This window comes from Lynx canadensis, chromosome B1 (genome assembly GCF_007474595.2).
Source record: "Lynx canadensis isolate LIC74 chromosome B1, mLynCan4.pri.v2, whole genome shotgun sequence".
NCBI classification, from domain to species: domain Eukaryota; kingdom Metazoa; phylum Chordata; class Mammalia; order Carnivora; family Felidae; genus Lynx; species Lynx canadensis.
In genome coordinates, this window is record NC_044306.2 from 170,533,572 (window position 1) to 170,548,203 (window position 14,632).

Below are 14,632 nucleotides of genomic sequence, written 5' to 3' on the forward strand. Positions count from 1 at the left end.
CCCCGTCAGCTGTACAGTAGGAGGAAAAAAACACTAATTCTTTTCCACTTTTATTTTAGTTCAAGTATTTGAAGAATTTGTTGATGGTTCATGGTGCCTGGAACTATAACAGAGTCTCCAAGTGCATCCTGTACTGCTTCTACAAGAACATAGTCCTCTATATTATTGAGGTAATAGCAGGTTAAGTGTGCAGTCCTTGTCACATGCATATGTGTTTAAAGAAGTTTTCTCATTGTTTTCGTGAATCCTTCATCTGCCCACTTTTTATAACTTACAAACATGTTGGCCACAGAGAATAATCAGTGTTTAAATTCCTGGCTAACCTTGTTACATTGCTTTGGTAAGATAATGTTGAATTAGAATTGTTAATGAAGGAAAACTGTTTTCAGTTTTTAAAAGACTACCAACTACATAGCATTTGTTTTATACAGCTCAAAACCACACTAGAGAAAGCAGGACGCTGTTGAAGGATACACACATGGAAAACTACCTTAAAAGAAAGTAAGGGAATGACAGACATAAAATTGAGGGTAGCAGTTCTACTAAGGGGTAGAATCAGAAGGATACACACATAATTTTGCTAGTATTGGTCATCTAGTCGTTCTTATTATGCTCCAAACATACATACATATATATATATATATATATATATATATATATATATATATACCCTTTGCTACCCAGACCTGTTTTGTCTTCTGAGCTGGTAGGTATTCACAGTTCAGATAGTGAGGAAATTGTCTAAAAATTTTTAGAACGTTCAGTTCCTGTGTCTGGATAGCAACAAATTGCTATATCCCTTTTCTGGTATCAAATATAACATTATTATTAAAATTAAAACTTAACCCCAGGTCAGGAATATCACTTCTAAAAGAATGCGTTCTGTTTTATAAACATTTTTGCAGCACCTACTAGGTGCCAGGCACGTTCAGCAACTACAAAGTAAATCGAGCTTCTGTCCTCCAGAAGCTTGACAGTAGAATACAATGTAAGCCATATTTGTAATTTTAAATTTTTTAGGAAGCACAGTAGCAACAAGTAAAAGTTAAAGCCCAAGTTCATTTTCTTTTTTTTTAATATAATTTATTGTCAAATTGGCTAACGTGCAGTGTGTAAAGTGTGCTCTTGGTTTTTGGAGTAGATTCCCGTGGTTCATCGCTGCCATAAACACCCAGTGCTCATTCCAACAAGTGCCCTCCTCAATGTCCATCACCCATTTTCCCCTCTCCCCCCCACCATCAACCCTCAATTTGTTCTCTGTATTTAAGAGTCTCTTATGGTTTGCCTCTCTCCCCAGGTTAATTTTAAAATGATATTTTAGGGGTGCCTGGGTGGCTCAGTCGGTTAAGCTTCCAGCTTCGGCTCAGGTCATGATCTCAAGGTCTGTGGGTTTAAGCCCCGCCTCGGGCTCTATGCTGACAGCTCAGAGCCTGGAGCCTGCTTCAGATTCTGTGTCTCCCTCTCTCTCAGCCCCTCCCCTGCTCATGCTCACGCTCTCTCTCTCTCTCTCTCTCTCAAAAATATATAAACATTAAAAAAAATTTTAATAAAATCATATTTTATTTAACTTAGTATATTCAAAATTACCATTTCAGCATGTCACTGCTTTAAAAACTCAATGCAGTATTTTACATTCTTCATTCCAAGTGTTTAAAATCTGGTGCGTATTTTACATCACAGCACATCCCCATTTGGACTGATCACATTTCAAGTGTTCAACAGCCACGTGTGGCCTGTGGCTAAGTGGACAAATTGAACTACGTGGCTAACCAGGACATAATAGATAAGTTATTTACTTTTTTTTTTTCCAACATCTAGATATCATTAGAAGCTGTGTTTGTAATATTTAAGTTCTAGGTGATATCAGTTTCTTGCTCCCCCTGCTCTACAGAGTGTGACGATAAGATCCCCGTAGCTTTTGTTAGGAAAACCCTCCGTCTTCCACTCCTGTCAGAGGGCCTCCCACACCCTCATAAATCTGCCCAGGGCTCTCTCACACGTTTGTTTATGCCACCTTGCCCTCTAATCTGCTGTTTCTACACTTCTGTCAGGAGAGACACAAGCTAACCATTCGCTGTATGGAAATAATAGCTCATACTTTACGCCAGAGAAGTCACACTGTAAACAAACAAAACATCAGTGGATTTCACATTTACCCTATTGGCACATTGGTTGGGAACTGCTGTATGTTTGGTTCAGCTGCTCTTTATGCCTCTGTCAGAATGCTTATCTCCTTATTAAAATGTTGATAGAACATAGTTCTTAAGATTCAGGCTAGGAAAATTGAAACTTAGTTTAAAGTGTGCAGGCACTTTCATTTACTGGTCACTAAAATTCTACAATTAGGTTACAACCCGTTAGGTAAAATAAACAAATGCTTGGAGACCTAAACAGCATAATCTATGAGTTTATTGTTCATCACTGCTGAATTGGGTCTGGAATAGTCTGTGTTTTAAAGAAAAATGCACTTCTAAAATAGCTTATGAGATCCAAATATAGATATGTTCTCTGTTGTATGTGTAGATTTGTGATTCTTTTCTAAAATAATAATTTTTGATTCCCAATCCCCTCTATACTTCTAGTTTTTCTTAATTTTCTTCTCATCCCAAAACATTGATATTCAAAAGAATATCAGATTACATAGGTGGTAACAAATACTTTTGAAGACACCAGGAGTGTAAAAACACTAGCAGCAATAAATCTACTACAAAACTTTAGTTTTGTGCAATGAAGTGAGTAGTCAGCTCATTGCTTTTTCTTAAAATCTACATTGACAATCAACAACGAAGTGGGCAAAAGTTACGTACTAATGGGGGAAATAAAATATATTCAACTGAGACACGAACACTGCAAGCTCTGTTTCCGCTCCAGAGTTACGTGATTTGTGGTTGATTAGCCCTAAATTTCACTTGGCTTTGAATTTAAAGCCTCTTCATGAGATATTTAGCACTGATCAAATACTTTACACATTGAAAAGGAAGTAAGTCCTAAACTCTACTGGAAATCTCATTTTTAAGGTATTTTTCTTTTAGCACTTTATGGAAATACATTTTGAATATAATTCAACTGTCTTGGAAAGGAATTGACCTTTTAAATCAATTCCCAGATACCCAACTTTTGCCAGCTAAAACAAGTTCTGCAGATGTTAATGGCTCATGTCACTACTGTGAATGAATAGACAGAAAACACATCACTGGGTGTCTCTAGCGAGGATAACTGCCAGTCTCGAATCTCTCCTTTCAGTTTTTTGTGCTGATCAGGCGTGGGAGCAGAGGACTCATTGACTATTTGTAAGCTGCTGTTTAATATGCAGAAATGCTCCATGAGGAAAATGTCTGTGAAGCTTTAACTGCCACGCCTCTGTTGGGACGTGGAACTTAGAAAATAATACCAGGTCTGAAGTTTCTTTGCTAATAAAGGAACACCATGGGTTTTATAGATTATCTGCAAAACCTGCTTTTCCCATTGCTGTATTGCCAGGAATGTCACTATCTAGTGACTCCATTGCCATAAATTACGGCCAGACAAATAAATACAGATTCGGCAGGTGGCAATATAAAACAGTCACTTGTGGTGGCCACCCAGCGGCAGCCCTAGGTGTTCATTGAAATTGCTCTTTCTAAAGGGATTTTTTTTTTTTTCTCTGAAATATCTGACTCCTTCCTAACAAAATAGGACCTTTTCTTTCAAATGATTGGTCGCATCCAGGTTTTCTGGTAACATCCCAAAACAATGTAGTGTTTCTAATTTCCAGAAGCTTTGATTAAAGTCAATGAGGTGATACTTTCCCAGCACGAGTTGTGCTGGGACGTGGATTTCTTGTGAATTTAAATAATCTCCAAACCTCCCCAGAAAGACTGGTATTTTCTTTCTGCATCCATGGTTTTGGTTGAGTCAAAGAAGGGGCTTTTATGTGTTTGTAGTCATTTAGGTGTTGTTTTATTTAGTATGGGATAGGTTTCTAATATATCTTTTCACTACAAATCACACTAGCTTGAAATCCTTTCAGTAGACTTCTTTATTAAAGGCCTTTGTAAAGTGTATGTACACTCGAATGGCAAAATATTTGTATGAAAGTGCAGCATACCATAGTAAAGGATTCTGTTCATATTCTAGTCATGTCTCCTTTCTTAAAAAAGAAACTGGAATAAGAATTTTTTTCAAATGCAGGAAGGTAATTTCTAAAAACATGTTCGCATTCCTTTCAATAGGAGAAATGAAAAGGTAAAAATGTGTCTATAGCTTTCCACTTAAAACTTGCTGCTTTTCTTTCATAACGCGGTGAGGCCTCTTTAAATGAACTTCAAATGCAGACTTGCTCGTTTATGTGCAAACTATTTTGAATGTTAAGCTTTCTGTAAATATTTATTGATTTGAGGGAGGTTCTTAAATTTCAGGCTCATAGTGGCATTTGAATCAGCACAGACTATTATATACAAAGACGGTAGGAGACCATTCACATTTACAGATGTTTACTCACACGCAAACATAACATAATTTTCTTATTGTACACAGCATCGATGACTGCAGATACATGTATTACTAGACCCTTTTGATCCAGGTCATGTCCACTGGATAAATTTGGTGTGCATCTTTTTTTCCGACCAACAAAGACTGGACCACATCTTCATAGTCTAGTGAGGCCATAATTTGAAACTTGGTGTTTAATAATTCCATATATTGCTATCATACTCTAAGGCATCAGAAGGAGCTTCTTAGAGTGTATTACTACAATAAATCACAGACCCCGTCAGGGAGAACATTACCGCCACCCAGAGTATCACAAATACGTATTTACATAATCCATATCTGAAAAAGGCCAAATGTGAAAACGCAAGAGAGCATTAAAGTTCATCTTGTCATCTTGTGTCTACTTACACTTTAAAAAAAAAGAGAAAAAAGAGTGTAAAGTCAGCAGCACCACCCTAAGGAATAAATGTACCTTCATTTAAAGATACTAAGTTCTTTTAAAGCACACACACATGAATGACCTGACTACTAGTCTAGGGCAGATGTTCAATTTTTTTCTATAAATAGATGTAGCAAAGTAAGCAAGAATTTCAGATGTGACTCCGGTCCCTGTGCTGTTGCTATTGTTGTTGTTAATGTGTGTTACAGCCCTAACACAACTTGGACTTATTTTTCATGTGCTACTTCTCCTTTGTTTTCTTTTCCATCTCATGAAGCAGACATTCGTTTTTATATATGCTCAATCAATCCTTTCCTCCATAAAAAGGAAGAAGATCAATGTGGGTACAGAAGCTGTTCATAGGGAGGCCAGCCTGGGTACATATTGATAAATGGTGAATTTGTAGCAATTCATGCTTCCATAATGAGGTTAAATGAAACGTGAAGTGTGGCAAAGTCCCCGCAAGTCTGATTCAAAAATTCACTTGACTGGCATGTCAGGACTGCTTTCCTGGAACAGGTTTTGTTGTTGTTGTTGTTGTTGTGCTTTGGTTTTGGGTGTGTGGTTATGTAATCTCATTGCCGGCTAGGCTTCTCTTTCTTCCGGATCAACTAGAGATTTAGTTACATTTTCAGTCTGCTTTCTTAAAAGTAATATATGTATGGTTGACTTACTAATATTCACTTCATTTTCTGTTTGTCTTAAACATGTTAAAGTTTTTTGTTATATTGCCTTTTAATTTTGTATCCAAAGTTAAGTCTTCCATTTTTAAGAGAATTGCAAAATGTATAAGAACATGATGCTTTATACTTGAAGATTTATTTATAGTCAAAGCATAAATTCACGTTACCAGATATTTTTAATATATAAATTCAGATTTCACATTCTGATGGCTATAATTATCAAGAAATGCTAAAAGGTTTATCAACTTTTATCCTGTTAGGTCTACTTCTGAGAATTCATCCTTAAAAAAAACAAAGGGACACAAGGAAATTTTTGGAAGTGATGGATATGTAGGTTGCCTCCATTACAGTGGCAGTTTCACGAGTATATACATATGTCCAAACTTAACAAATTGTATACATTAACTGTGTGCATTTTTTTTGTATATTAGTTATACCTTCATAAAGCTTTTATTTCTAGAAAAAAAATCCGTCCTTAGAAAATATAGATGTGTGGGATTTCTGTACAAGAATTTTAGTTCAGAATTATATATAATACCAAAGCTGAAAGCAAACAAAATATCCCAAAATAGTTAGAGTCACGCTATAGAAGATGTCCATCTGTTAATGTCATTTTAAAGGATATGTAACAACTTGAGAAAATGTGTATTTTATACTGTTAAGAGGGAAAGGAACAGGATATGACACTATCTAACACTTTTCCAGTAAGGTAAACTTGTGAATGTATATAGATAACCTATATGAATACAGCCAACGCAGAAGAAAATCGCTATGGTATTGTCATCGGAAATCATTTCATTTGCTAAATAAACAAATGTTCTTTTATAATATAAACAATAATATTTAATTACCAAAAGATAAATCTTTCAAAAAGGAATTTAACCTCTAAAAATTTAGTGGCTTAAAATATATTCCCTAAAGTACCTTTTAGAAAATAAAGTTATATTTAATTTTTTTAATGTATGATTGCCTATTAATAGGATTCTTTTTTGACCCAACACCTAAAGCCAATTCTGACTTAAATAACAAATATCTTCTGAAAGCATCTCTTCAAATTAAAAAATAAATGCCATTTTTAAGGAAGTTGTGAAAATAATATGTTAATAACGGCCATTATACAGTGGTTGAGTTTTCAGGTTCTAAGCAATGCATTTATATTTTCTGTGTTCTGATTTAAGGGATTTGGGGTTGTTTTCTTCCTAGATCTGGTTTGCCTTTGTTAATGGCTTCTCTGGACAGATCCTGTTTGAGAGATGGTGTATAGGTCTTTACAATGTGGTAAGTTGAGGACATTTGATTATTTTTGTTTCATTAAATACTTTGAGATAAAGGTTCACCCTGCGTTAGATTGCTTGGAGTAATAACCACTTTCTGCCCTTTAGATGTTTACAGCAATGCCTCCCTTAACGCTCGGAATATTTGAGAGATCATGCAGAAAAGAGAATATGTTAAAGTATCCTGAATTATACAAAACGTCTCAGAACGCACTGGACTTCAACACCAAGGTAGGACAGGATGTCCTGGCGCATGTTTGCGGCGGGCAGTGGGACTTGCTCTCCTGTTTTAATTACATGGGGCATCTGGTCTTCCAAAGCTAAGGAAACAACTCCAGGGTTCCGACCACGGCAAGTCATATTTGCCTCAGGTTCTGATATGGACTGAGAAGGGTTTTTATATGTTTGTTTTCTTATAAAATTAACTTGTAACCACAGTTCACTGGGGTTTGCCAGGCAGCAGTAAATTGGGTCTGAAAGACAGACAAGAGTGTCCTTTTGGCCCTCCGGCTTTCTGTCTTTGCAGCGTTGTAGGGAAAGGCTCACTCCTCCCAGGGGTCAGTCATCCAGGACCGATAAGGTCTGTCTTTACATGTGTAAAGTGGTGGCGGGGTGGATGATGTATCATTCTTTATCAATTCTCTGTTTTGTGAAATAACTTCAACCTCATAAGAATATTAGATTGCATTGGGCATTATAATCTCTGGCCAATAACTCAGTCATAATACTCAGTATTTCCAACCCATGAAATTTTAAATACAAGATAAAATATCTAACGTTTATCTAAAATCACATTCTGAGTTTGTACCCTACATAACACACCATGGACTATTTGTCATCCTTTGGGGTCATGGTGTTTATTCATCCCAACAACAAAAATATCTCATTTATTTTTGCATAGTTTACTTTCCCTCAGGTTTATATTTTAAAGTCTTTCCACCAGTATTTGTTAATAATTCAGGTTTCTGTTCAGTGTAAGTGAAAGAAAAATGTTTAATTTTGTAACCGTCAAGGTAGGTGCTATTTTGAAAATATGATAAAAGCCACGAATATAATACACCTTCACAGAACTTTTCCCATCTAGTACAGTACCTGGTTATTGGCATATTACTAATAATCAGATGTGACCTAAATTCAACGCTTTGAATTTAGGACAGTTACCGTAGGATATTTTTAATATTTATTAATTTCTCAGTATACCAGGAGAATAAAGTAAAAGGCATTTCACTTCCACTAAGCTCACACTGGAAACGCTAACTTGATAGCCAGGGTGTCATTCATCTTCTGAGACAAGGTCTTCATGAATGCGCTGTGCATGCATATCCAGGTGTGCAGATACGACTTGTTGGCATTGTTTTTTATAACTGAACTTGGTCAATTAACAACAACAACAAAAGCTGAAGTGTCCTGGGCCACTGGTTCTGAAAAGTATTTCTAATAGTCTCTGAAAATGATTAGTGCTTATAATGTGCAATATGCATGCTTTAATTTTTGAATGTCTTATTTTTGGATTTTTAAATTTTTTTTTTAAGTTTATTTATTTTTGAGAGAGAGAGACAGAGTACAAGTGGGGGAGGGGCAGAGAGAGAGGGGGTCGGGGGAGACACAGAATCCAAAACAGGCTCCAGGCTCCAGGCTCTGAGCTGTCAACACAGAGCCCAAGGCAGGGCTCAAACTCACTAAATACAAGATCATGACCTGAGCCAAAGTCAGACGCTTAACCAACTGAGCCACCCAGGCGCCCCGATTTTTGGACTTTTAAAAATTTATTTATGATGTCCAGTTCGTATTAAATGGCACCACTTTGCTGTAAATTCTTTTCGTTACCTGTGGTGGGTATTTTCAAATGACGGTAAGACACAGAGCAGATACAATGGACTGTGAACTGTTGCTTTCCTGGAAAAGTGATCTGAGAGCTGGGAAAGTTCCAGGGCTACTGGCATGCTAACAGTAATTCTCACTAACCTGGACAGTTGTATCAAGCTCAGTCACAGGTGTCCAGTCTACCGTAGCTCAGGATCCATGATACTCTCTCAAGAGTTAACTTTCCAGCCACAGACTTGGCCATGGTACTCTTGCTTATAAACATAAATTGATCCTGCCATGAATATCCAAAGCCATTCCTGGAAAGTCACATCTTTTCGTGCCCTCTGCACATGGCAACTTTAGACAGTCTTGTGGCCAAGGAAAAGGTAGTTTATAGTTTCAGTGTGGAAGCATCCTTCCTTGTATCCTTTGTTGTTCTTTTGTTGTTTACAAAGTATTTCATTGTCTGCAGAGCCCATGCATTTCAAAAGTCATCAGATCAAGACAAACAGATTATACAACTTCTCTATCCTTTGAATATTTATATACAAGTTGCCAACCATTTTTAATAGTATTTATAGATTGTCTCATGATTTCAGTGAAAATTCTTTGATTAAATCCCATCTAAGTGTTTTAAAATTCAGGGACAAATGGCTACAAAATGCATAGTTGTATACACAGCAGTTGCTGTGGGTCTCCAGTGTAGAAGCATTGTTGCCCTGAATGATGATGATTACGTTTGTTATGGTAAAAAGGGTCGGAGGTTCTGAGGTCGTGACAGGGGTTAAAGGATTAGCATGTGACAATAAGTATCGGTCAGGAAAATGGAAAAGTAGAACTAATTTTTCTTGCACCCACCTGTGCTTTCTGTCAAATAAAAACTTGTGGTAATGACATAGTGAGGAGAAGAGACAAAGGTTAATGAGTAACACAAGTTCAAATGTGTAATGTATTGGAGCGTAAATTGGATCATACAATCCGCTGTGGCTGGGTGAGCTAACAAAGGAGATTGAGATCACAGTGGAAAATTTTGGGAGGCAGGCAACTTAATTTCTGTTGTTTGAACAGCTTAAAACTATTAATACATGCCAGTTTTATTTAGCATAAGTTTTGCTTGCAAGAAGCACTTTTAAATGACAAAACTGCCGCACTTCAAAGGACCATAAGAATTGTAAATGGTTTTTCTATAACTTAATCTTGCACATCCCTGCCACGGAGAAAGTACCAGCCATACATGCTCCCTTGTTCTTAAAGTACAATCGATATAGAGAAGTACTAACTAAAACGACGTTACACTTGTAGGAACTTTGACGTTGACAGGTGTTAAAAGTTGTGGAAGCCTTTTATAAATTCAGTAACAGTGGCAGTGGGGTAAAGAATTACACAAATGGTGTACCTGTTATTTCTAGCATGTAGTGTGTGTAGAGAGAGAGGTGGGGGGAGAGAAAGGATGCATTACATCCTTACCATTGAAGCATTTACACTTGTACTGCACATGGGAAAGAGAAAGTAGGGATTTCACCAAATTACAGTCTTTTCAAAAGTCTGTTCTTCTGGAATTATGAAAACAGTCGCACCTAAAGAATTTCAGGATCTACGTGTCTTTTAAATATTACTTTCCTTTGCAGGAAGAAATTTAAACTTTTAATACTTGGCTTTCAGAAAGCAGAAAAAATTTCAGTGAAGCTGAAAAAACATTTTGAGAAACATAAAAATAAATAAATGACCCATGAAGGTCTAAGAGGCAGAAAGTGTCTGTCAGTTCTATTAATTCACAGTGGTGGCCCGACAGAAACACGTTTTGTGAATCTAGCTCACAGATAAAAAGAAAGGTCAGAGTTCACAGAGCTAGTTTATCGCAAATGGTTCTCATGGATTTTTGTTTTCCCTCAGGTTTTCTGGGTTCATTGTTTAAATGGCCTCTTCCACTCAGTTATTCTGTTTTGGTTTCCACTAAAAGCCCTTCAGTATGGTAAGTAGAAAGGATATGAATGCTAAGAGATGACTTTTTACGTTTTTAGAAAAATAACTCAATGTCAATATATGTTAAAAATTATAGCAGTGTTTCATTTTATGCTGTTTTCCTTAACTTAAAATACATGCATCCAAAAACTGTACACACTTTAAAGATTTTTATTATTCCTTTGGGAGCAAAGTGATTTAATATATGCAAAGCCTTTCTTCTCCACTTCTCATGTTTTCCAAACTTGCAGAGAGTTAAATTTTAGGGCTCTTTTTTTCCTCCATTGATGTAGAGCTTGAAGACAGTAGTGCTAATATTTTATGTAGTCCATTTATTATACCTGCGAGGCTTGTACCAAGCCCTTTATACTGAACCTGATAAGACACGCTCGTGTTTTCAAGTCGACGTGAGCCGACATCTTGAATGAGATTTTTAATATGTTTTTATGGTCATCTTGGAGTGTAAGCTTTTCCTCTGCTTGTTTTGAGGGAGTGACTTTATTCCGTCAGTCCTGAGAGAGAGGATGATGGTGAATCGCCTCTGCACATAAAAATGATAAAGTAGCCACTTTAGAAAGCGATCCCTGTGACTCTCGAGCTGGTACTGCCGTGTCCCCCGGAGCAGACCTTGCTGGAGATCCCGAGGAAGGCAGCTGGCCGCTGGGGGCCTCTGCCCCCAAACTACAGGCATTGAAAACACAACACCTACCCCACCCGAGGTCTGTCCGTCCTTTAGAAGTGCAGGCCTTCCCCCGCCGGCTGTGAGTTAATGACTGGCAATAGAAGAGCCAGCATCCGGTCCCTTCTTGCCCTCCTACGCCCTGTTCTCCACAGGCAAGGTGGTTCTGGTAAAAGGGACATGGACCACGTGCCTCGCTCCCCACAAACCCACAGACTTCTGTCGAGTTTAGAACAAGATGCGCAGCCCTCACCGGGGTTAACTCCTCCACCTGTGTCTTCCCTGCTTTCCTGGCCGCGGGGCCCCAGCCTGCCGCTTGGATGCACTGCTGACTTCGTCCTCCAGATATTCCAGCAGGTTCTCTCCCTCCGTGCCTCAGGCCTGGGCTGCCAGAGAGCCGCCAACACTGCCTTCTCTGCTTCTGCTCCTCCTCATTATCCTCTGTCCTCTTCGTGAGGTCTTTGACTACCAGGGTGTGACATATTTGCTCACTTTTTATTGTCTTTCTCCTTAGTTAGAATCAGAGTTCCAGGAGCGCCTGGGTGCCTCAGTCAGTCAAGTGTCCCACTTTGGCTCGGGTCATGATCTCATGGTTTGTGGGTTCGAGCCCCGCATCGGGCTCTGTGCTGACCGCTTGCTCAGAGCCTGGAGCCTGCTTCAGATTCTGTGTCCTCCTCTCTGTCTGCCCTTCCCCTACTTTCTCTCTCTCTCTGTCTCTCTCTCTCTGCCTCTCAAAGATAAATAAATTTTAAAAAATTAAAAAAAGAATCAGAGTTCCAGAAGGGATTCCCGTGTGGTTCAGTGTTGTACTTGCAGTGTTTAAAACAATACCTAGTTAGTGAACTGTCCCTTCATGGGAGCACGTGGCACATATGGGGTGAATGTTACAGGGAGGGTGAGGGCTTCATGTCTGAATCAGAGATTTTTCATCTCATTTCTTTGTTAATTTCCCTGCCAGTACACTAAATAGTTCTCATTTTCTAAGCCATGGAAATGAGTGGTAAGAAAATCCAATTAGAGTATAGCCTCTTGACCCAGATGGGCCAGGAGAACCAGAATGGATTTTTTTTTTCTTGAGATAATAATTCACGTGCCATAAAATTCACCTTTTAAATTGTACAATTCAGCGTTTTTTAGTATATTCACAGAATTGCCCAAATTCACCACTGTCTAATGCCAGAACATTCCCATCACCCCCTAAAGAAGCCCCATACCCGTTAGTTACTCCCTATCGCTCCTCCCCCCCCCCAGCCCCTGGGAGCCACTCACTGCTGTCTGTGGGTTTGCCTGTTCTGGACGTTTCGGAAGAATGGAATCGCGTAATATGTGGCCTTGGTTCAAGTTGCAGCATGAATCGGTACTTCACCTCTTACAGCTGTGAATGATGCTCCGTTGTATGGATTTCCCATGTTTTGCGTATCCGTTCTTCCACTGACGGACATTTAGATTGCTTCCACTCTTTGGAGCCGTGGGACATTGAGATGTAGGGTGCGATGTGGGACCTTAGACAACTTCCCTACGTAAACCTTATTTTCAGATTGCAAAATCAATATAGGTATGAAAGACTACACATGGCCATCTCTTGATATTTCAGCATTGTAAATTAGAAAAAAGAAATTGGATATCCAGAGTATCTCAAGTCGAGTAGCATCTAAAAACACCTGAACAGTGACAGAGTTTGAAAGGAATTCCCAGGTAACTCCACCTCCTGGAGAACAGATCCTAGGACTCCCTTTGCATGTTCACAGTTTCCCAGAAACTGCCCGAGCCAGCTACTGTCAGCAGAGGCAGTTGATAAAAAGGGTGCCACCTGTAGACCTAGCCCAGTCAAGGGCACTCGTGCTTTCTCTTCTTACGACATGAATGGCATCTGGCATAAATTACCTTGTAACATTCTAATGTTGAGGGGTTTGTTGTGGGTTTTTTTGCCTTATTTTTAATTTTTAAATAAGGAGAGGTTTTAGATTTGGGGTTTTGTTTTTGTTTTTGTAGCTCTTGAAAGGATGAGGTACACAAGAAATGTAAGGCTATAGAAAGTACAGCGAAATATTCATTTCTTTACTTCTCACAGTATGGCCTATAGACACCTATAAATACCCCTGACCTTTTTGGGCTACCCGAGGTCAAAATTTCAAAATTTTTATCGTATTATCCAGACGTGATTTTTCTTTTTTCACGGCTGATACAAAAGCAAGGCGGGTAAAATTGCTGATACCTTAGCACACATAGTGGTACCACCGGACCACTGGGCAGTGGTATTCTTCCCTGCCAGGCACCCACATTAAAAAACAACAACAGAAGCCAGTTTCACTTAAGCATGCCCTTGAAGAAGCTGTAAAATCGATACCTTTGTTAAATCCTGAAACCTGGTGCACGTCTCATTAATATTCTGTGTGACAAAACGGGAAGGGAGCAGAAAGCCGTTGTGCTGCGCACCAGTGAGACTTGAACCGGGCAGAGTGCCCTATGCACCATGCGAGTTCTGACCTGAACCAGCTACTTTCAAGAGGCTGCAGAATCCTGCCTGGGTTGAAGATCCACTCAAAATGTCAAGTGGAACCACCGATCTTACTGTAATTAGAGCACTGAAAGCTCACTGATACAGTTTCAGGTCCCACGTGTAACCTTCACGAAACTACTTGTTGAGTTTTGATGTAGTACCAAAGAATATCGTTAGAGAAGATTCTTAAAACACTCCTCTATGACTCCATCTCTCCGTGAAGTTGAATTTCCCTCATGTATTTCAACCAGAACAATATGAGAATCCAGCTGCCTTCCATTAAGCAAGACATTAGGTTATAAAAATGTGAAACAGTGCCCAATTTTCTCACTAACCTGCTCTGTTTCTGGGAATATTGTTTATAAAAATCTGTTTATATTGTATGTATTGTGTTTATTACTATTATTTTTAGATAAATCAATACGTATTTTTAAATATTCTGCCTGAATTTCTAACTGAGTAAACATCGATAGATATAAACCACACGAACAAAAAAGCTTTTGGGGATCCTCAATAATTTTTAAGTGCAAAGGAGTCTAGAGATGAGAAAGCATGAGAACGAATGATTTGCCTGAATGATCCAAATGCTGAATCCAACAAACCCCACAATAGGCTTTTAATTTTTTTTCTCAATGTGGTCTTCAAATGAATCTTCGGCTTCTTCATGATGAACCAGTCGTGACCAGAAGGCTTATTACTTGGACTCAAATGTGATCATTTTTGATAACTTATATATTTTGGTTAAGGGACCTGTGTAAATGCGTGGAAAACAGGAAGTGATCATAAGACACTTTCAGTTATTTTGTAGATTTATGAGTA

The 14,632-nt window shown here is 38.4% G+C and overlaps 1 protein-coding gene across 1 annotated transcript in view; it reads left to right on the forward strand.

Moving 5' to 3' along the window:
* Positions 1–14,632, forward strand: part of ATP8A1 (ATPase phospholipid transporting 8A1) — a 231,850-nt gene that overhangs the window by 176,302 nt on the left and 40,916 nt on the right. Inside the window, 4 exon segments of the mRNA XM_030313951.1 lie at positions 60–170; positions 6,796–6,870; positions 6,975–7,097; positions 10,566–10,644. Of these exon segments, the coding sequence (XP_030169811.1) occupies positions 60–170; positions 6,796–6,870; positions 6,975–7,097; positions 10,566–10,644 (388 nt within the window).